Consider the following 24,495-nt stretch of genomic DNA (forward strand, 5'->3'; position numbering starts at 1 on the left):
TCCCCTCTCCCTATATCCTCCCCTCTCCTAGCCTGTCTGCCTCCAATGCCAACACCTCCACCCCCCGAGGTGTCCACAGTAACAACCTTGAAGTCCTCTGGGCTCCTGTTCCTTCCTTCCTCCCTTGTCTGGTCATTTACCAAATCTCCCTGATTCTGCCTCAGAAATGTCTTCACATCTACCTACTTTCCATTCTAGCGGCCTTGGGTCCAGCTTTCTTCATCTTCTGCTTGTACTGGTCCCCTGAGCAGTCCCCTCATTCTGTTCTCTGCTTTCCTGCTGGAGTTATTCCTCTGAAGACAAACCCAGGCATGGCTCATCCTTGGCTCCCAGTTGCTTAAAGGATGTGGTCCTAAACCACATCGCATGTGCCAACCTACGCACCCAGCATTTTCTCTCCGTGTACCTGCCTAGTGTATGTACCTGCTGAGCTGGACTCACCTCTCTCCTGTTCTCATCACTGAACCTTGGCCTAAAAAGCTCTTCTTTTCTCTCTCTGCTTGGGGAAAACTCCTACTCATTCTTCAAGGGACAGTTTAAGTGACATTTTTGTGAACTCTCCCCCAACTCCTCCAAACAGTTAGTCACTCCCTGCTTTTACTGGCCACAACACTTTGTAGAAATCTTCTGTCACCATCCTTGTCTCTCAGTCATCTGACATAAGTTTAGGAAGAGAGGGACTGTCTCTTCCTCATTTGTCTTATTATTTGTATCCAAATGCTAGCACATCCTGGGCCCTTGATCAGGGTTGGGATATCACAACTTTTTAAAGTTGAAATATGATTGATGTAGAATATTGTGTTAGTTTCAGGTGTACTACATAGTGATTTGACATTTACATATATTATGAAATGATCACAACACTAAGTCTAGTAATCATCTGTCCCCACACAAAGTTATTACAATATTATTGACCATTTTCCTTATGCTGTATGTTATATCCCCATGGCTTATTTATTTTATAACTGGTGGTTCATACCTCTTAATCCCCTTCAGCTATTTCTTCCTCCCCCTACCCACCTCCCCTCTGGCAAGCACCTATTTGTTCTTTGTACCTGAGTCTGTTTTATTTTGTTTTTTAGATTCTACATTTAAGTGAGATCATACGGTATTTGTCTTTCTCTATCTGGCTTATTTCACAAAGCATAATACCGTCTAGATCCATCCATGTTTTTGCATATTGCAAGATTTCAATTTTTTATGGCTGAGTAATATCACTTTGTATACATATACTACATATTCTTTATCCATCGTCTATCAATGGACACTTAGGTTGCTTCCATATCTTGGCTATTATAAATAATGCAGCAATGAACATTGGTGTGCATATATCTTTTTGAATTAGTGTTTTTGTTTTCTTCAGGCAAAAACCTGTAAGTGAAATTCTTGGATCATATGGTAGTTCTATTTTTAATTTTTTGAGGAACCTCCACACTCCTTTCCAACTTACAAATTGGCCACAGCAATTTACAGTCCCACTACAGTACACAAGTACTCCCTTTTCTCCACAAACTCGCCAACACTTTTTATAGTCTTTTTTGATGTTAACCATTCTGATAAGTGTGAGGTGGTATCTCATTGTGGTTTTGATTTGCATTTCCCTGATGATTTGTTATGTTGAGCATCTTATCATATGTCTGTTGGCCGTCTGGAAAACGTTTGGAAAAATGCCTATTCAGGTCTTCTGCTTTTTAATAGAGTTGTTTGGGGTTTTTTTTGATTTGAGTTGTATGAGTTCTTTGTATATTTTGGATATGAACCCCTTGCTGATTATATTGTTTGCAAATATATTCTCCCATTGAGTAGGTTGCCTTTTCATTTTGTTGATAGTTTCCTTCTCTGTGCAAAAGCTTTTTAGTTTTATACATGTTCTATTTGTTTTTTTGTTTTGGTTTTGTAGCCCTTGCCTGAGGAAACAGATCCAAAAAGATATTGTAAAGACTGATGTCAAAGAGTTTACTGCCTATGTTTTCTTCTAGGAGTTTTTATGGCTTCAGGCCTTGCACTTAAGTCTTTAATCCATTTTAGTTTACTTTTGTATATGGTGTGATAAATTAGTTGTTTTTTTTTTTCAACTTTTTAAAAAAATCATTTATTTTTAATTTATTTTTTATGTGGGTAAGCATACAATTTATTTTTTCTATGTTCTTATTTTTTAATATTTTAAATTTATTTATTTTTGGCTGCATTGGGTCTTCGTTGCTGCGTGTGGGCTTTCTCTAGTTGTGGTGAGCAGTGGCTACTCTTCATTGCAGTGCATGGGCTTCTCATTGCGGTGGCTTCTCTTGTTGTGCAGCATGGGCTCTAGGTGCATGGGCTTCAGTAGTTGTGGCTCGTGGGCTATAGAGTGCAGGCTCAGTAGTTGCGGCACATGGGCTTAGTTGCTCCGCAGCATGTGGGACCCTCCTGGACTGGGGCTCAAACCTGTGTCCCCTGCGTTGGCAGACGGATTCTCAACCACTGCACCACCAGGGAAGTCCGATAAATGAGTTTAGTTTGATTCTTTTGCATGTGCCTGTCCACTTTTCCCCACACTATTTATTGAAGAGGTTGTCTTTTCCCCATTGTATATTTTTGCCTCCTTTGTCATAGATTAATTGACCATATAAACATGGGTTTATATCTGGGATCACAATTCTGTTCCATTGATTTATGTGTCTGTTTTTGTGCCAATACCATATTGTTTGAATTACTGCAGTTTTGCAGCATAGTTTGAAATCAGGGAGCATAATACCTCCAGCTTTGTTCTTCTTTCTCAAGATTGTTTTAGCTGTTGGGGGTCTTTTGTGTTTCCATACAAATATTTAAAATTATTTGTTCTAGTTCTGTGAAGAATGCCTTTGGTATTTTGATAGAGATTGCATTGAATCTGTTGATTGCCTGGGGAAGTATGGTCATTTTAACAATATTAATTCTTTCAATCTATGAGTATGATATATCCTTCCATTTGTTTGTGCCACCTTCATTTTCTTTCATCAGTGTCGTATAGTTTTCAGAGTATAAGTCTTTAACCTCTTTGGTTAGACTTATTCCTAGGTATTTTATTCTTCTTGATGCCATTCTAAATGGGATTGTTTCCTTAATTTCTCTTTCTGATAGTTTGTTATTAGTGTATAGACATGCAGCATATTTCTGTATATTAATTTTGTACCCTACAACTTTACTGAATTTCTTTATTAGTTCTAATAGTTTTTTGGTAGCATCTTAAGGGTTTTCTATATATGTAGTATCATGTCATCTGCAAACAGTCAAGTTTTACTTCTTCCTTTCCAATTTGGATTTCTTTTACTTCTTTTTCTTGTCTAATTGCTGTAGCTAGGATTTCCAATACTATGATGAATAAAAGTGGCAAGAGTGGACATCCTTGTCTTGTTTCTGATCTTAGAGGAAATGCTTTCAGCTTTTAATCAAGTTTGCTTTGGGTTTGTCACTTATGGCCTTTATGATGTTGAGGTATATTCCCACCATATTCACTTTGTTGAGGTTTTTGTAATAAACAGATGTTGAATGTCAAAAGCTTTTTCTGCATTATTGAAAAGATCATATGATTTTTATTCTACAATTTGTTAATGTGGTGTATCACATCGATTGATTTGTGCGTAATGAACCATCTTTGTATCCCTGGGATAAATCCCACTTGATCATGGTATCAAGGTGATGCTGGCCTTGTAGAATGAGTTCAGAAGTGTTCCTTCCTTGAGGAACCAAGATGGTGTAGTAGAAGGACGTGCTCTCACTCCCTCTTCCAATAACACCAGAATAACAACTAACTGCTGGACAGTCATCCACAGGAAGACACTGGAACTCACCAAAAAAGATACCCCACATCCAAAGACAAAGTAGAAGCCACAATGAGATGGTAGGAGGGGCACAATCACAGTAAAATCAAATCCCATAACTGCTGGGTGGGTGACTCACAGACTGGAGAACACTTATACCACAGAAGTCCACCCACTGGAGTGAAGGTGCTGAGCCCCATGTCACGCTTCCCAACGTGGGGGTCCGGCAGTGGGAGGAGGAATTCCTAAAGAGTCAGACTTTGAAGCCTAGTGGGAATTGATTGCAGAACTTCAACAGGATTGGGGAAAACAGAGACTCTACTCTTGGAGGGCACACACAAAGTAGTGTGTGCATCAGGACCCAGGGGAAGGAGCAGTGACCCCAGGGGAGACTGAACCAGACCTACCTGCTAGTGTTGGAGGATTTCCTGCAGAGACAGGGGGTGGCTGTGGCTCACCATGGGGACAAGGACACTGGCAACAGAAGTTCTGGGAGGTACTCCTTGGCGTGAGCCCTCCCAGAGTCTGTCATTAACCCCACCAAAGAGCCCAGGTGGGCTCCAGTGTTGGGTTGTCTCAGGCCAAACAACCAACAGGGAGGGAACCCAGCCCCACCCATCAACAGTCAAGCAGATTAAAGTTTTACTGAGTTCTGCCCACCAGAGCAACAGCCAGCTCTACCTACCACCAGTCCCTCCCATCAGGAAACTTAAACAAGCCTCTTAGATAGCCTTATCCACCAGAGGGCAGACAGCAGAAACAAGAAGAACTACAGTCCTGCAGCCTGTGGAACAAAAACCACATTAACAGAAAGACAGACAAGATGAAAAGGCAGAGGGCTGTGTACCAGATGAAGGAACAAGGTAAAACCCCAGAAAAACAGCTAAATGAAGTGGAGATAGGCAACCTTCCAGAAAAAGAATTCAGAATAATGATAGTGAAGATGATCCAGGACCCTGGAAAAAGAATGGAGGCAAAGATCGAGAAGATGCAAGAAATGTTTAAAAAATACCTAGAAGAATTAAAGAACAAGCAAACAGAGATGAACAATACAATAACTGAAATGAAAACTACAGTAGAAGGAATCAATAGTAGAATAACTGAGGCAGAAAAACAGATAAGTGACCTGAAAGACAGAATGCTGGAATTCACTTCAGTGGAACAGAGTGAAGAAAAAGGAATGAAAAGAAATGAAGACAGCCTAAGAGACCTCTGGGACAACATTAAACGCAACAACATTCGCATTATAGGGGTTCCAGAAGGGGAAGAGAGAGAGCAAGGACCAGAGAAAATATTTGAAAAGATTATTGTTGAAAACTTCCCTAACATGGGAAAGGAAATAGCCGCCCAAGTCCAGGAAGCTCAGAGAGTTCCATACAGGATAAACCCAAGGAGAAGCACACAGAGACACACAGTAATCAAATTGGCAAAAATTAAAGACAAAGAAAAATTATGGAAAGCAGCAAGGGAAAAACGAAAAATAACATACAAGGGAACTCCCATAAGGTTAACAGCTGATTTCTCAGCAGAAACTCTACAAGCCAGAAGGGAGTGACATGATATACTTAAAGTGATGAAAGGGAAGAACCTACAACCAAGATTACTCTACCCAGCAAGGATCTCATTCAGACTCGATGGAGAAATCAAAAGCTTTACAGACAAGCAAAAGCTAAGAGAATTCAGCACCATCAAACCAGCTCTACAACAAATCCTAAAGGAATTTCTCTGAGTGGGAAACACAAGAGAAGACAAGGACCTACAAAAACAAACCCAAAACAATTAAGAAAATGGGAATAGAAACATACTTATCGATAATTACCTTAAATGTGAATGGATTAAATGCTCCAACCAAAAGACACAGGCTTGCTGAATGGACACAAAAACAAGACCCACATGTATGCTGTCTACAAGAGACCCACTTCAGACCTAGGGACACATTCAGACTGAAAGTGAGGGGATGGAAAAAGATATTCCATGCAAATGGAAATCAAAAGATAGCTGGAGTAGCAATACTCTTATCAGATAAAATAGACTTTAAAATAAAGAATGTTACAAGAGACAAGGAAGGACACTACATAATGATCAAGGGATCAATCCAAGAAGAAGATATAACAATTATAAATATATATGCACCCAACATAGGAGCACCTCATTACATAAGGAAACTGCTAACAGCTATAAAAGAGGAAATCCACAGTAACAGAGTAATACTGGGGGACTTTAACACCTCACTTACACCAATGGACAGATCATCCAAACAGAAAATTAATAAAGAAGCCCAAGCTTTAAAAGACAGAACAGACCAGATACATTTAATTGATATTTATAGTACATTCCATCCAAAAGAGCAGATTACACTTTCTTCTCAAGTGTGCACGGAACACTCTCCAGATGGGTCACATCTTGGGTCACAAATCAAGACTCAGTAAATTTAAGAAAATTGATACCATATCAAGCATCTTTTCTGACCACAACACTATGAGATTACAAATGAATTACAAGGAAAAAAAATGTAGAAAACACTAACACATGGAGGCTAAACAATATGTTACTAAATAACCGAGAGATCGCTGAAGAAATCAAAGAGGAAATCAAAAAATACCTAGAGACAAATGACAATGAAAAGGCCACGATCCAAAATGTATGGGATGCAGCAAGAGCAGTTCTAAGAGGGAAGTTTACAGCTATACAAGCCTACCTCAAGAAACAAAAAAAATCTCCAACAATCTAACCTTACACCTAAAGGAACTAGAGAAAGAAGGACAAACAAAACCCAAAGTTAGTGGAAGGAAAGAAATCATAAAGATCAGAGCAGAAATAAATGAAATAGAAACAAAGATCAATAAAACTAAAAAAGATAAACAAAATTGATAAACCACCAACCAGACTCATCACGAAAAAGAGGGAGGGGACTCAAATCAATAAAATTAGAAATGAAAAAGGAGAAGTTACAACAGACACTGCAGAATACAAAGCATCGTAAGAGACTACTAAAGCAACTCTATGCCAATAAAATGGACAACCTGAAAGAAATGAACAAATTCTTAGAGAGGTATAACCTTCCAAGACTGAACCAGGAAGAAATAGAAAATATGAACAGGCCAATCACAAGTAATGAAATTGAAACTGTGATTAAAAATCTTGCAACAAACAAAAGTCCAGGACCAGATGGCTTCACAGGTGAATTCTATCAAACATTTAGAGAAGAGCTAACACCCATCCTTCTCAAACTCTTCCAAAACATTGCAGAGGAAGGAACACTCCCAAACTCATTCTACGAGGCCACCACCACCCTGATACCAAAACCAGTCAAAGATACTACAAAAAAGAAAATTACAGACCAATATCACTGATGAATATAGATGCAAAAATCCTCTAAAAAATACTAGCAAAGAGAATCCAGCAACATATTAAAAGGATCATACACCATGATCAGGTGGGATTTATCCCAGGGATGCAAGGATACTTCAATATATGCAAATCGATCAATGTGATACACAATATTAACAAATTGAAGAATAAAAACCATATGATCATCTCAATAGATGCAGAAAAAGCTTTTGACAAAATCCAACACACATTTATGATAAAAATTATGCAGGAAGTGGGCGTAGAGAGAACCTACCTCAACATAATAAAGGCCATATATGACAAACCCACAGCAAACATCATTCTCAGTGGTGAAAAACTGAAAGCATTTCCTCTAAGATCAGGAAAGACAAGGATGTCCACTCTCACCACTATTATTCAACATAGTTTTGGAAGTCCTAGCCACGGCAATCAGAGAAGAAAAAGAAATAGAAGGAATAGAAATTGGCAAAGAAGAAGTAAAACTGTCACTGTTTGCAGATGACATGATACTATACATAGAGAATCCTAAAAATGCTACCAGAAAACTACTAGAGCTAAGCAATGAATTTGGTAAAGTTGCAGGATACAAAATTAATGCACAGAAATCTCTTGCATTCCTATACACTAATGATGAAAAATCTGAAAGAGAAATTAAGCAAACACTTCCACTTACCATTGCAACAAAAAGAATAAAATACCTAGAAATAAACCTACCTAAGGGGACAAAAGACCTGTATACAGAAAACTATAAGACACTGATGAAAGAAATTAAAGATGATACAAACAGATGGAGAGATATACCATGTTCTTGGATTGGAAAAATCAATATTGTGAAAATGAGTATACTACCCAAAGCAATCTACAGATTCAATGCAATCCCTATCAAATTACCTATGGCATTTTTTACAGAACTAGAACAAAAAATCTTAAAATTTGTATGGAGACACAAAAGACCCCGAATAGCCAAAGCAGTCTTGAGGGGAAAAAAAAGGAGCTGGAGGAATCAGACTCCATGACTTCAGACTATACTACAGTGCTACAATAATCAAGACAATATGGTACTGGCACAAAAACAGAATCATAGATCCATGGAGCAAGATAGAAAGCCTAGAGATAAACCCACACACCTATGATCAACTAATCTATGACAAAGGAGGCAAGGTTATGCAATGGAGCAAAGACAGTCTCTTCAATAAGTGGTGGTGGGAAAACTGGACAGCTGCATGTAAAAGAATGAAATTAGAACACTCCCCAACACCATACACAAAAATAAACTCAAAATGGATTAGAGACCTAAATGTAAGACCAGAGTTTATAAAACTCTTTGAGGAAAGCATAGGAAGAACACTCTTTGATGTAAATTACAGCAAGATCTTTTTTGATCCACCTCCTGGAGTAATGGAAATAAAAACAAAAATAAACAAATGGGACCTAATGAAACTTAAAAGCTTTTGCACAGCAAAGGAAGCTATAAACAAGACGAAAAGATAACCCTCAGAATGGGAGAAAATATTTGCAAACGAATCAACGGACAAAGTATTAACCTCCAAAATATATAAACAGCTCATGCAGCTCAATATTCAAGAAACAAACAACCCAATCCAAAAATGGGCAGAAGACCTAAATAGACATTTCTCCAAAGAAGACATACAGGTGGCCGAGAAGCATGTGAAAAGCTGCTCAACATCACTAATTATTAGAGAAATGCAAATCAAAACTACAATGATGTATCACCTCATACCAGTTAAAATGGGCATCATCAGAAAATGTACAAACAACAAATGCTGGAGATGGTGTGGAGAAAAGGGAATCCTCTTGCACTGTTGGTGGGAATGTAAATTGATACAGCCACTATGGAGAACAGTATGGCGGTTCCTTAGAAAACTAAAAATAGAATTACGATATTATCCAGCAATCCCACTACTGGGCATATACCCAGCAAAGACCATAATTCAAAACGACACATGCACCCCAATTTTCATTGCAGCACTATTTACAATAGCCAGGTCATAGAAGCCACCTAAATGTCCATTGACAGATGAATGGATAAAGAAAATATGGTTCATATATACAATGGAGTATTACTCAGCCATTAAAAGGAACAAAATTGGGTCATTTGTAGAGACGTGGATGGATCTAGAGACTGTCATACAGAGTGAAGTAAGTCAGAAGGAGAAAAACAAATATCGTATATTAACACGTATACGTGGAACCTTGAAAAACGGTACAGATGAACCGGTTTGCAGGGCAGAAGTTGAGACACAGATGTAGAGAACAAACGTATGGACACCAAGGGGGGAAAGCCACAGGGGGGTGGGGATGGTTGTGTGCTGAGTTGGGCGATTGGGATTGACATGTATACACTGATGTGTATAAAATTGATGACTAATAAGAACCTGCTGTATAAAAACATAAATAAAATTTAAAAATTAAAAAAAATGTTCCTTCTTCCACAGATTTTTGGAGCAGCTTGATAGTAATAAGTATCAACTTTTCTTTAAATGTTTGGTAGAATTCACCTGTGAAGCCATCTGATCTTGGACTTTGTTAGATATTTTTTATTACCAATTAAATTTCATTAATTGGTCTGTTCATATTTTCTATTTCTTCTGTCATGATTCAGTTTTGGAGATTGTAGGTTTCTAGGAATTTATCCATTTCTTCTAGGTTGTCCATTTTACTGGCGTCTAATTGTTCGTAGTAATCTCTTATGATCCTTTGTATTTTGGTGGTGTTGGTTGTAACTTTTCTTTCATTTCTGATTTTTTGTTTATTTGGGTCCTCTCTCTCTCTCTCTCTCTTCAAAGGTGGCCCTGCTCACTCCCTTTGGTGAGGTTAACCCCAACCCTAGCCCCGCCCTGTTATGCTTTGATGACGTTTCCACTTCCAGTGATGCGCTTCCTGCATTTCTGGCTGATGCAATCTCCACTTCCAGTTACACCACTTGCCACGCCCCCCCACACGTGACCATGAATGAAAGAACCAGATAACAGGGAAACTTCAGGGTGAGAGAATATAAGCAGGAAAAGCTGACCATAGTGCACTGCCATGGCAACTTATCGCTGTGGTCCCTTCTGCAAGGTTATCATCTGCCTGCCTTGTGACATTGAGCGACATCTGTCTGGCATATCTGACAGCATCATATGATGGCTGGACAACACTCCCATTACACTGCCCATGGATACCCTCTGGGGCAACCAACAGGTGAACCAGCAGATGGCTGTCCTTGCTCTGATTCTTTATTATTTCTCTATTTCATTTATTTCTTCTCTGATCTTTATTATTTCTTTTCTTTCCCCCAACTTTCAGTCTGTGTGTGTCTTTCAATCTGAAGTGAGTCTCTTGTAGGCAGCGTACATTTGGGTTTTGTTTTTGTATTCATTCAGCTACTCTATGTCTTTTGATTAGAGCAGTTAGTCCATTTACATTTAATTATTGGTATTTTGTTGATTTCTTTTTCAAAGTTTTTTGTTCCTTTCTTTTTCTTTTGCTCTCTTCCCGTGTGATTTGATGACTGTCTGTAGTGTTACGGTTGAATGCCTTTTGCTTTTTGTGTGTATCTATTATTATATATTTATATATATATATGTGATATATATATGTGATTATTTTAAGTTGCTGATCTCTTAAGTTTGAATGCATTCTAATCAGCCTACATTTTCATTCCCAACCTACCACGGTTAATGTTTTTGATGTCATATTTTACATCATTTTGTTTTGTGTATCTCTTAACTATATATTGTGATATAGATGATTTTACTACTTTTAGCTTACAGCCTTCCTCTAGCTTTATACATTGTTGACTTACTACCTTCACTGTATGTTTAGCTTTACCAGTGAGATCTTTCCTTTCATAATTTTCATATTTCTAGTTGTATCCTTTTCTTTTTCACCTAGAAAAATTCCTTTAACATTTCTTTTAAAGCCCGTTTAATGGTGCTAAACTCTTTTAGCGTTTGCTTATCTGTAAAACTCTTTATCTCTCCTTCAAATCTAAATGATAACCTTGCTGGGTAGAGAATTTTGGGCTGTAAGTTTTTTCCTTTCATTGCTTTGAATATATTGTGTCACTCCCTTCTGGCCTGCAAAGTTTCTTCTGAAAAGCCAGCTGATAATCTTATGGGAATTCCCATGTATGCAACTAGTTGCTTTTCTCTTGCTTTTTTAATATTCTCTCTTTATCTTTAATTTTTGCCATTTTAATTACAGTGTGTCTTGGTATGGTCTTCTTTGGGTTGATTCTGTTTGAGACTACTCTCTGTGCTTCCTGGACCTGGATGTCTTATCTTTCCAAGGTTAGGGAAGTTTTCAGCTATTATTTCTTCAGATATTTTCTGTGCCCCTTTCTCTCTCTCTTCTCCTTCTGGGATCCCTATAATGCAAATGTTATTACACTTGATGTTATACCAGAGGTCTCTTAAACTATCCTTATTTTTTTTTAAATTCTTTTTTCTGTTCAGCTTTGTAATTTCCACTACTCTATCTTCTGGTTTATAGTTCCTCTGTACCATCTAATCTACTGTTGATTCCTTCTAGTGTATTGTTAATTTCAGTTATTGTATTCTTTAGCTGTGTTTGGTTCTTCTTTATATTCTCTAACTCTTCGTTGAAATTCTTACTGTGTTCATACATTCTTCTCCCAAGTTCAGTGAGCATCTTTATGATTATTACCTTGAGCCCTTTGTTGGATAGATTGCTTATCTCCACTTCTTTTAGTTCTTTTTCTGAGGTTATGTCTTGTTCCTTCATTTGTAATATATTACTCTGTCTCCTCATTTTGCCCAATTCTCTGTGTTCATTTCTATGTGTTAGGTACATCAGTTACATTTTCCAATCTTGGGGAAGTTGCCTTATGTAGGAGATATCCTTTAGGGCCCAGCAACACACTCCCTTCTGGTCACCAGAGCTGTATGCTCTAGTGGTACCCCCTTTGTGGACTGCATGTGTCCTTCTGTTGTGGCAGGGCTGACTACTGTGGGCATGTTGGTAGGTGGAGCTGGCCCCTGGCTGGGCTGGCTGGGAGGCCATTCCTCATGCAGTTGTTGCAAGTCCCCTGGAGGGCAGGGTAGGCTTCCCATGTGGTTTGCCACACAACCTGGGGGTTGCAAGGCTGCTGCCGGCCTGCTGGTGGGCAGTGCCGGGTCCCTATGTGGCTTGATGCTTGATTGAATGAATCTACGTGTGAATGTAATCAGTGTGGAGCTGGGAAGGACCTTAACATGATCCCAAATCATCCTGACCATGCTGTTAAAGGCGCTTCCCTTGTCTTGATGCGGTTATTTATCTCCACTTGTGGTTATACTCTCCACCAGGAAAAGGAGAAACTGTATGTGGAACTAAAGCATATCCTGGCCCGGCAGCCTGGGCCTGAGGCTGCAGAGCAGCTACAGATCTACCGCCACACGCTGCGGGAGAAGACCAAGCAGCTTAAAGTAAGTGGTAGCCTCTGCTCCTTCCTGGCTGAAGGACAGACACACTCTGGGGAATACCCGTGGACAAGTCTACTGCCTCAGTACAAGGAGCCAGTCTCCCAAATGCTGTCCTCCTTTGGTATCAGCTTTTTTAGTGTTCTAGTCCTGGGAGGCACAGGGCAAGCCTTAAAGCTACCCCTCTGCTCCTAAGCTAATAGACTCCCACAAAACAGGGAGATGAACAAGTGGAGAAAGAGCTGGGGAGAGGATGATGGCAATGGGATAGAAATTTGGGGGACAACGTTTGTATAGATTGTCTCAAGATGATTTAGAGGATTCGGATGGTGGGAAAGAACAGAGGGAATATTTTAGCACCACTGCCCACTGAAGCAGATCATTGTGTCAAAGCAGGTTTTTACTATTCATTCCACCTGAAATACATGTACACAAAACACAGGCTACTCCCCAGTCCCCAGGAACCTTGCTTCATGACCATCTATGAAATAAGAAGCCATGAAAGGGAAGTAAAATCATTTTAGGATTCTGTTAGTGTAAGTTCCCTTCTAAGTGACATAAGAACATTAGCTGGGGAGATGGAATGTTTTAGTATTATATGTGCCTTTTTAAAGTTTTCTCAAAAACTGCATGTTCCCACTATATCCTCAGCTTTACCTCCTAAAAAGTACTTAGATATTCTTGGCACGTTAGGGAAGCCTTATACACACACATGCACAGAATGTAGCGCATGGTAGCCGAATTCTGGCACTTTTCTGTGCAGTGATGGTAATAATCATTGCCTTTCTGCCTGGGGTAAAATAGACGCCACGCTGCTAATCCTTTCACAAATACAATGTTGTAAAATTGCATCCTTTTACTTAAAAAGGGCAGATGAAACAGAAACGTAATGACAGCATTAATTTTCAACTTATCACTGTTAAGCATTCATTTTACATGAGTATCCTGAGACATAATTTGAGATTTGTAGGAGGCATAATCTTTTGATTATTTTCATCCCTTTAAACAATTGAATATATCAAATAAAATAAAAACTTATTTTCTCAGGGGTGGGTGTAAATTAGAAAAGCACATGTCTTTACACTACTCTCAGATAGGCATACTTAGCGCTGGATTGTATTCAGTGGTTCATAGCAGACTTTTGTTACTTTAAGCCTTTATCTGAGGATATCCAGATTTTTGCTCTGAATGACATGTGACCCCTGGTGGAAGATTCAGGGGTGGATAATACCAGGCCTGTCCACCAGTTTGTCCTCATTATCTGGGCTCTTTTAGGAAATTCTACATTCATTGTTTGGAAACAAGGTCTTTGCTTCTAAGAGTTTAACTATTTTTTTTTTTAACATCTTTATTGGAGTAAAATTGCTTTACAATGGTGTGTTAATTTCTGCTGTATAACAATGTGAATCAGCTATACATATACATATATCCCCATATCTCCTCCCTCTTGCGTCTCCCTCCCACCCCTCTAGGTGGTCACAAAGCACTGAGCTGATCTCCCTGTGCTATGCGGCTGCTTCCCACTAGCTATCTATTTTACGTTTGGTAGTGTGTATATGTCAGTGCTACTCTCTCGCTTCATCCCAACTTAACCTTCCCCCTCCCGTGTCCTCAAGTCCATTCTCTACGTCTGCGTCTTTATTCCTGTCCTGCCCCTAGGTTCATCAGAACCTTTTTTTTTTTTAGATTCCATATATATGTGTTAGCATACGGTATTTGTTTTTCTCTTTCTGACTCTTACTTCACTCTGTATGACAGACTTTAGGTCCATCCACCTCACTACAAATAACTCAATTTTGTTTCTTTTTATGGCTGAAGACAGTTTTTCTTCCAACATGAAAAGCGTATTCTTTAGCTCATGATAACATCGTCAGAATCCTTTTCACAGCAGTTAAGAGGAAATAGTTCAGAAGCAGACGAACACTCAAAAGATAAACATCTGCCTTTTATGCAAATTTTTTAAAAATGCAGAACTAGACGAAAAACAAATCAAATCTATTGCATGCCCCTTAGGACAGTAGCCTCCTTTTTTTCCCCTTGGTTTTTGTTGGGGGTACCCCTTGTTTTAGTGTGCTCTACACATCCGTTTAGGTGAGTAAATTCCCTCTTTCCCTGTCCAGCCTGAAACCACTGTGCTGAACACACAGTGCAAGAGGCAGGTAATTAGGCTTCCTATTAGAGCCCCTCGCATGCAGTACACTCTCCCTGCAGATATCATAGCCCCCTGCTTCTTAGAGGTAAGTCCCAGTGCTGGGATAAAGAGAGAGCCTGTGAATAGTCCCAAAGGGCACAGTAAAGAGGTGACTGACATTCAGCAGAACAACAGCCTTGGAAAACATATAAATTGAATACCTACTGAGTGGTGGTGGGGGCAGGATGATTCTGAGTAATTTTTACAATAATCCTCAGATGAATCACGCTCCCTTGCAATGACTTTTCTGAATGCTTTATTTAAAAAAGGCTTTAAAAGCAATTTTATGCTGTACGTCTGGGAGTTTTTCTGTTTCCACTCACAGTATTCTTGAACCACAGTACACCATTCATACGTGAGCCTGTTTGCATGTGCCTGATAGTTCTCCTTTAAAGCAGGGGAATGAGGTTCCATTGTTTGCCACTGGATTATGAGTCTTCAGACCTCCATCAGATTTTTACCCAGATACAGACCTTGAACTGGTAGAAGTGTGCGGATTAATTGTTAAACCTGGGCATGGTTTTGTATCTCTAGCCTCACTGAGGTAAGTGGCCGCAGATTAAAAAGATTTTTCAGAAAAGGATATTGTCTCACCGCGCATCTTCTGTTAACGCTGCTTTATTTGTCACGCTAGGTTTTGTCTTCAGAACTGAATATGTATGAATCACAGAGCCAAGAATATAAGTATGAGATCGAGAAACTTAGCAATGAACTGCTGAACTTAAAGAAGAAATACCTTGCTCAGAAACGTAAAGAATACATTCAGAAGTAAGAATTAGTCAAATGTTCTAGTTCTGTTGTGCCTTTTAACTGCTGATAAGAAAATAATTGAAGACAGTCACAGAGTCACAGACTTCACTGGGGTCAACTAAGTCAGGGGTGAGCAAATTACTTTCTACAGGTCCCTCAGTGGGCTGGTGTTAGAGCAAGACGGGTGTCTCCTTTGATACTGAGACCCCTCCTTAGGACCCTAACAGGGATTCATTAATATCAGCTCACTGGTGGACCTTGTGTGGAGCAGAGGAAACCTAGTGTGATTTTTTCCCCCACACAGTTCTCACGGTTTGGAGATAATCATTCCATAACTATGTCTGCAGAGGAGGTTCACGATTAGCCTTGTATGGGCTGAAGCATATTCATGCTTAAAACCACCGTAATTATGAGCAGTTCACAAGGAATTTTCACCTATGTTTTAGATAAACTGTCTCTGAACCATTTCTGTGTCTAGTACCTGACTTCAGCATCTGCTGTAGGGTGTCAGCATGAGCGCTCTTCTAGGAGATGATAATGCAGGTATCAGGTGAATATTTTGGGTTTCAGGATGCGTACATGTTGAAGAGTAAATGTTCTCTTCACTTTGTTATTGTTTGCCTAATCCTGGGGTGAGTGAGTGGGCCCAGATGAATCAGCAGGTTTGAACCTTGGCTGTGTGCATTGCCCAAATCATCTTGTTCATTCTGTAGAGGCTCACATTGTGAGTTGATAGTCAGGCTTGGTATTTCATCCACATGGGCGTTTCAAGGACATGGTGAAACAGGGTTTGAACGCATCCACCAATAATCCATTAGTGGCAAACAGCTACTTAAAGTAGCTGGATGCGAATTCATTTGCCAGTAAAAATCTATCCTTTTTGTATATCAGAATATTCCCCCATTCCACATTTAGATGCCAGTTCCTTGGTAGACTAAAATATTGCTAAAAACTATAGCTAATTTAGATGGGTCTGGCTTAATGTGTGGGTCTAGCAACTGTCTGATGCAGAATCACTGGTGAGATTTATTAAACATGCAGGTTCCTAGGCCCCATTTCCAGATATTTGGATTCAGCAGGTTCTGGATGGGCCTCAAAAACCTGCAGTTTAATTGCTCTCTAGGTGAATTCCATGCACACTGATGTTTGAGAACCACCGATGTTAATGATGTGAATTGAATGGATGTTGGAGTAGAAACACTAGTTTTCTTTTAGGGCACCAAAGTTGTGCTTATCAAATGTCATGTCTAGTTTCCACGTGAGGCAGTTGTCTAGCTCTGTGGCCTTCAGACTTTCTGAGTGTGCACTCTTATCAGTAAAACAATTTTGAACTTGCAGCCCCCCTAATATATACGCATATAGTTTTTAAAATTAAAAAAATACTAAATGGAATAGTTTTTAACCTCCAATATATTTTAATTTATAAAGTACACACAAATACTATTGTCACTTTGTGAGTAATTATTAGTAAAGAAAGATTTTTAATTTTCAAAGATAAAATATTGAATCTCTAATATCTTCTTGCCACTTGACAACAGGTCATCCCACTCATCTTGTAGAGTTCACACACTCCATTTTGGAGACCAGTGGTCCAATCGAAACAGTTATAAACAGCTGGCTTGGCTAAACAGTTAATTGCCTTCCTAGAGCTAATTAACTCACCTGCCTTGGCCCTGGGATTTGGCCTAGCTTCCATTGACCTTATTGATCCTCCGGCCAGGCACACACAGTTTTTTGGACACAGGGAGCATGCTGACAGAGGGACACCCCTCTGATAGCTCATTCCCTCCCAATGGCCCATTCACTAGAATTGCACTGCCCCCGGGCAGTATGCCACTTGGTGGCTATTTAAATTAAAGTGAATTGCAATTCAGTCAAATTAGAAATTTAGTTCCTTAATTGCACTAGTCACATTTCACCTACTTAGTAGCCATGTGTGGCTAGTGGATGCCGCATTGGGCAGCTCAGATACAGAGCTTTTCCACCATCATGGAAAGTTCTATCAGATAGCACTGCTCTAGACTCTGCCTTTGCCTTGAATCCTCATTCCTTGTGGCCAGTCTGACCTGGCTAGGGCATCATTTGGTCGTTCCATTTAGTTGGGATCCATAAACTGGAGGGAGACAGAGAGTTATGAGTTCATGGGAGAACAGGGAAAAGAAAAAAAAAAGATTAAGGAGCTGAAGGGAAATATGCCCAGGCAAGAACAAAAGTGCTGAGATGGTTTAGACTGGAAGGAAGAAGGCTGAAGGGAGTCATTAAGATGGTCTATAAATGCATTAAAAAGATCATATAAAGGAGACATTATTCCCATTAGACAACTTAGATCAGGCCAGAAGCATTAAGCTTAAGTTCCTTCAGAGAGGAAATTTTAGGTTATTTAAGGCGAGAGGGGGCAGGGGGAGGGGGGCACTGCCTGCAGCTAGCAACAGTCAGGAGGTAGACAAATTGTCAGGGTACTTGAAGGAATCTTCTTTGCTGGACCCACTCAAGGCTAAAGCTTTTGTCCTGTTTATGGAGGACAGCTTTTATAATAATGAAATCAGTTCTGCTAAGGGACAGCTGGATTGATTAACAAATTTTCTGCAGGTTCTTTTCAAATGGAATAATTTAGAATAATCTCTGTGGCTATTCTCCTCACACATACTCTTTATAAAATAGCAACTCATATCATTTTTACCTTTTTGCCTTTTTTTTTTCACTTTTCTCAAACCCTGTTTTTATCATGCTCCAGTCCTGACCTGCACCCCTACCCACCTGCCCTTGACTCCCCTACTCTGGACCTCCAGGCTGGTCTAGAGTCTGCAGTACAATTCAGATTCTTTTGCAAAAGGTAGAATTCTCTTCCCTGAAGTAAATCACTTCTATTAGCCAAATCTAATTGGTTTTAGTCTTAGTAGTTTGCTCAGTTTTTATTTTTAAAAAGGGACTCCAAAGATGTTTTCCATAAGACCCTAATTATTCAATAGGTAATTTTTATAAATTTAAGATACCTCTGCAGGAAACCTGAATGTGTGTGTGTGTGTGTGTGTGTGTGTGTGTGTGTGTGTGTGTATGGGTATGTGTGGGTATTTAAAGAAGATCTGCATAGAAGATACATTGTAGATTTTAGATTAGAACTTCCTTTATCTATTGCCAAATATACCATCTTATTTATCTTTCTCAGCTTTTCTCGTATCTTAAACTATTTCTAATAATAACTGCTGCTCATCTAAAGTTATAGGAAAATTTGTATTTTATAAATGTCCAAGTTTGATGAAGATACCTTGTGTGTGTGATAAATATTTATGTTTCCACTGAAACTTTGGATTATAAAAGTTGATAAATGATGAATTAGTCATTATAATTGAGCCAAGAGAAAGATTCTTCTGACTGATCTTTGGAACTTAAACAAATGCTTTATAAAATAGGAAGATGATTACAAGTCAGGAGCCTCCAGTCCACAGGGTCTGAGCTATTATGATGCCTTCTGTCCGTATTTAGAGCAACATTAGGAAAGCACATTTAATTGTGTCTTTCCCTAATTCTGTGTGTTATCAGTAACACCTAATTAGATTTAAACCACCACCTTGTCTCAAACTGGAAGCTTTGATCAAAGCAGTTTTCAGTGGCTAATTCACCCTAAGAACTATCAAACATAGAAGAGGAAAAAGATGGTAAGGAAGTTAACTTTCACCTCCTCTCTTATAGGAACAAGGACAGAATAGGCATGGAGAATGCCTTCTCAATGGCCAAACTAACTGGCCCTCGTTTAACGGGGGGTGGATTTCCCCTCAGCAAGTCATCCAAGATGAAGTCCTAACTCCGAGCTGCTGGCTGGGTCCAGTTGAACAGCTCATGAAATTCACTCTGGAGCATTTTGGAGGAATCTCTTTGAAATCCCTTGGATCACAGACATTTAGGGAAATCAGTCCTCAGATTCCAGGATGGAAAGAAACGCAGAACTATTATAGTCATGTACATATAAGAGTGATGACATTCTACATAGTCCACATGGATATTAACAGAGTGTAATTATATCTGTTCAATTAGGCCAACCCATTCCATGAAGCAGATCTTTTGTTACTACCACATTGATTTATTTTGAAATGCACCACATCTAGATACTCTGTACGGATGAAAGTTTGGATCCTAATGTCTATTATAGACATCAGTGCATAGGTTTTATATTTTTAAAAAATTTTTTTGAAATGCAATGCATTCTTATTAATAAGAATCTATTATAATTATTCCTCATTAACAAGTCATTGATGAGATGAGAAAGAAGGACACGCTCTCGAGTATTTAAAAAGTGTTCTGAGAGTGATTTCTATGTGGAAGTTCTTTTCAGGCCTGGGGTATGAAAATCTATTCCAAAGAGACATACTAATAAATGCTTCATCATAAAAAATAAAAAGAACCTTTGTAGAGATTTTGATCTTTGCTTTGGTAGAGTACGTAATTAAAGTTTAAAACTACTGTGAGAAATGTTTAACCCAAGGATGTGATTCAGAGGAACCAAGACTGTAAAGTGAGGGGTTTGGGCTGGTATCCATTGAAGGTCTATCCTTTCTAGACCTCACACTTGGAGAACAGAGTTACATGGGACAGAGATCTGTTTGCCTTCCAGGCTGCAGGCCAGCATTTTGAGCCGCTGAATCCGTTGTATTTTCTTTGTCTTGAAGCCACAGTTATGTGGGCATCAGTTCAAAGTTCCCTTGTTTAAAGTGTTCAGTCAGTAATATTATGTGGGACACTCTGGCCATCTCTCTCCCAATAACTTGACCTCTGTAATTTTTTAAAAATAATTGAGGAGTAAGTAGCTTATGGATAAGTAAGTAGATCATTCCATTTGTGCTGCAGAACTGAGGTTCCCATTGAGAGGAGCAGGAGACTTAATGGCCCCAAGATGTTTGTTTAGATTATCCAGAGAGGTGGGAGTTTAGAGGGATCTAAAATCATATTCCGCTGTCCCTCTCAGTTCACCGCCAGAAGCAGACCCAATGCAATGATGGCCGTGAAAGCGATTGATTCTGAAATGATCCCAGGAAACATCCTAAGAGTTGGGAAAGTAGGACAGGGAAGGGAAGGAGACCAACCTAAGACTCAATGTCAAGTTCCATGGTGGGAGACTTTGGCTGGACCTTTCAGGGAGCTCTGGAGACAATGTAATCACATCTCAGAGTTGTCCCCATCAGGGTGAGGGAACTGGGATATTTATATCCCCCATGCTTCCAGTCACTGGCCAAGGACTGCTCTGGAAGGGTCTTTCTGGTCTTCCCTGTAGGCAAACCAGCTCTCAAAGAGACAGCGGTTGCTGACTGTTGGAAGCAGAAGTGGTTAAGGGCTGGGGGAACTGAGTCAGGCAGTGTCATCCTCTTGCTTCTCTCACATGATCACAGTCGAGAGCTGCAGATGGAAATCAACCTCCAGTGTAGCTGGTGACCCTGTGGTGAGGTGTGATCATCAGCACTTTGTGTACCATGCGGGAGCATAAGAATGGTTATATACACAAGAGAATTTGCTTAGAAAACCTTAAACCTGAAGAATCACAATGGGGCCATTTCCAGTTCTGAAAATCACTGATGCTGTATTCCCTCAGAGCCAACCACATTCTGTTTAGACAGAAGACTTTTACAGGTAAGGTGAGGCAAGACAGTTATGACATGTGCAGCACTGGAGGGTTTCCCATCCATTCAGGAACATTTTGAAGTATAGTCATAGCCAACTTCCTTCTGTGCCCTTGGGTGGCTTTGTAAGAGGTTCACTTCTCTAGAGAAATGGGGTCTGTGATTCTTGATCTATTGCAGTATGGCAAAGACTCTGGAGACAGATGCCAGGTTCAAATCCTGGCTCATCATAACAATTGAGTTGTTTTGAGGATTAAATGAGTTAATGTATGTAAGCTTAGAACAATGTCAGGCCCATAGTAATTGTTCAATAAATACCTGCTATTATTATTACATAAGAGATACCTTATGTTTTGAAATTTGAGAATCAAAGTTGTTACATAATACTTTATTATATCAACTATAAAGATGATTCTTATCCTCGTTTAGCGGGTGAGTGACATTAAAATGTCTGGATGAAGCTAGATTTGCTAATGCAATTTATAGTTTAGTATCTTGCAGAAATGCCATATTGGAGACCTCATGAAAACTTCTGTATATTTTTCTTATAACTGTGACCTGGGGACAGATCCTTCACTTTCAGGAGTTGGAGCTTCCAGAGGGAAAGACCCTGGTGGCCTGCCTCTAGCTACCATTTTCTTCTTGTTTCTCTCCATGTAATGGAGAAGGGTGGTCAGCCTCTGCTGATGACCTCTGATCTTGGTCCCATGAGCCAAGATCGCACAGGCTCTGGGAGCTGACGCAGCAGCTCTATCAACTCAATACACTTATGTTCAAACGGAGGAAGAGTAGATTAAGGCTTAGAAAAGGTGGAAGATACTGCTGCTGCCTCTCATTTACTGCACATCCTGACAGCCCAGGGTATTAAAAGCAATAACTATTTAGGTGCAGGTGTTGCCACTGTAGCCACAGTACAAAAATGAGCTATTAAAAACACTGAGATTTGCAGATCATTAAAGATAACTGTGAACTCACGGTGGGTTTAAGGTGCTTTTAAAATCACATATTTGAGCTGCATTGTAAAGCAACATTAGGAGATTATACAGTAGCATCGTTTTACCCCAGGGTTTTGAGCGTTTCAGAAAGGAGTCCTGTTGCTAAACCAGCCATTGACTCTCAACTGGGCTGATGGGGAGCTGGTATGGTTTCTCTGTTGATAGACACATGATAAAGGGGACTCCCTGGGCATTATTTGCTGATCATAGCTTCTCAGCGACTGCTCTTAGGCCAGGTTTTTATTGTGCTTACATCTGAAGAAGTTGCTCAGAGCAAAGGTTTGTTGCTGTGATAAGCCGTAGGGATGGAGGTTGTCATGCTAGGAGGAGATGGCAGCAACTCTCCTTGTCATGGGCTGTAATTTTGCTATAAAAATTTATCCAGGGTTGATAATTATTGTTTGATTTCCCGGCTTGCTCAACCAGATTCTGAAGTTTGACCTAGGCCAAGATACCCATCAGAAAATACTATATCATGACTTTAGAGCAGAATGGCATTTCAGAGCCCAGACAATTTGAGGAAAGATATTCTCTGTCTTAAACATAATCAGTTGTATGGAGACATAGTTGTAATAGAAGCAAAGGGAGGGCATTTTAAAATAGTAAAATAGTTTAAATATATATCTCATGGGCTTCCCTGGTGGCGCAGTGGTTGAGAGTCCGCCTGCCGATGCAGGGGACACGGGTTCGTGCCCCGGTCTGGGAAGATCCCACATGCCACGGAGCAGCTGGGCCCGTGAGCCATGGCCACTGAGCCTGTGCATCCGGAGCCTGTGCTCCGCAACGGAAGAGGTCACAACAGTGAGAGGCCCGCGTACCAAAAAAAAAAAAAAAAAAAAAAAAAAAATATATATATATATATATATATTACTATTTTCTTTGTAGTAGATAGGAAGTATTTTTATGGCATTATCCATTTTTAACTTCTAATTCAATGCTGTTTTAGTATACCATTTCTCATATCTATTATTTAAAAGTTCCATTAGGGTTTTGAGATCCATTAGAATTTTATAACAGTATGAAATGTGATGTCAACAGGGTACGATTTTTCTTTTTTATAATTAAAAATAGATTTTTTCCCTATTTTAAAGTACCTGTTTGAACTACAGATAGAAAATTAGAAAATACCAATAAGCAAAAAGAAAGAGGACATCAATAATCCCCCCATCTATTGATAACTATTGTTTTCCTGGGCTAATGCACGTCTCATCCGCTGTACCAATTGTTCATGCCCACCATCTCTTCTGACTGGTTGGTGCTTGTAATTCCCAATTGTTAAATATTTTGTATATCACCTTTGAAATACTACTGTTTTATAATTTTGAGTGTATCTTTCTGGACATTTAAAATAAGTATATATAGATATATTTTGTTTTTTAAAAATCAAAGATGTAATTGAGATATAATTCACATATAATGAAAGCATGGATTTTAAGTGTACAGTTTGGTAAGTTTTGACAAATGCATATGCCCAAGTAACCACTACCACAATCACTACCACAACTGCAACCCCTGCCCTCCACCACTGCCAACAATGCCATTATGCCCCTTGGCAGTCAATATTCACAGCCCCCATCCAGCCTAAGCAACAATGGATCTGTTTTTCATCTTATATTAGTTATGTCTTTCTTAGATTTCATATAAATGGAATCATACAGTAGGCACTCTTTTGCACCTGGCTTTTTTTCATGTAGTTTAATGTTTTTTTGAGATTCACCAATGTTGTTGTTTATATCAGTAATTAATTCATTTTTATTGCTGAGTAATGTGCCATTATATCGACAACACAATTTGTCTATTGGTTTACCTGTTGATGGGAATTCAGGTTGTTTCCAGTGTTTAGCTATTAGGAATAAAGTTGCAATGAATGTTCACTTACAAGTCTTTATGTAGACAGATATTATCATTTCCAGGAATGGAATTGTTGGATCAATTCAAGGGTATGTATACCTTTAATTTGATGAGAAACTGCCAAACTGTTGGACCATTTTACATTCCTACCAACAATGTGTGTGAATTCCAGTTACTCTAATCTTTTTCAGTATTCAGTATTGTCAGTATTTTTTTAAGCCATTCTATTGGATATATAGTGATATCTCATTGTGGTTTAAATTTGTATTCCCCGATGACTAATAATGTTAAACATTTTTTTTTTTTTTTTTTTTTTTTTTTGCGGTACGCGGGCCTCTCACTGTTGTGGCCTCTCCCATTGCGGAGCACAGGCTCCGGACGCGCAGGCTCAGCGGCCATGGCTCACGGGCCCAGCCGCTCCGCGGCATGTGGGATCCTCCCGGACCGGGGCACGAACCCGCGTCCCCTGCATTGGCAGGCGGACTCAACCACTGCGCCACCAGGGAAGCCCTGTTAAACATTTTTTTCATGTGCTTTCTGTCA

At 39.4% G+C, this 24,495-nt stretch overlaps 1 protein-coding gene across 1 annotated transcript in view; it reads left to right on the forward strand.

Annotated features, from left to right (window-relative positions):
- Nucleotides 1-19,299, forward strand: part of CFAP58 (cilia and flagella associated protein 58) — a 114,497-nt gene extending 95,198 nt beyond the window's left edge. The window contains exons 16-18 of the mRNA XM_032607596.1: nt 12,443-12,562; nt 15,382-15,515; nt 19,188-19,299. Coding sequence (XP_032463487.1) covers nt 12,443-12,562; nt 15,382-15,515; nt 19,188-19,299 — 366 coding nt within the window. The remainder of the gene's footprint in view (nt 1-12,442; nt 12,563-15,381; nt 15,516-19,187) is intronic.
- Nucleotides 19,300-24,495: the final 5,196 nt, after the last annotated feature.

The sequence above is a fragment of the Phocoena sinus genome, chromosome 16 (genome assembly GCF_008692025.1).
Source record: "Phocoena sinus isolate mPhoSin1 chromosome 16, mPhoSin1.pri, whole genome shotgun sequence".
NCBI lineage: Eukaryota > Metazoa > Chordata > Mammalia > Artiodactyla > Phocoenidae > Phocoena > Phocoena sinus.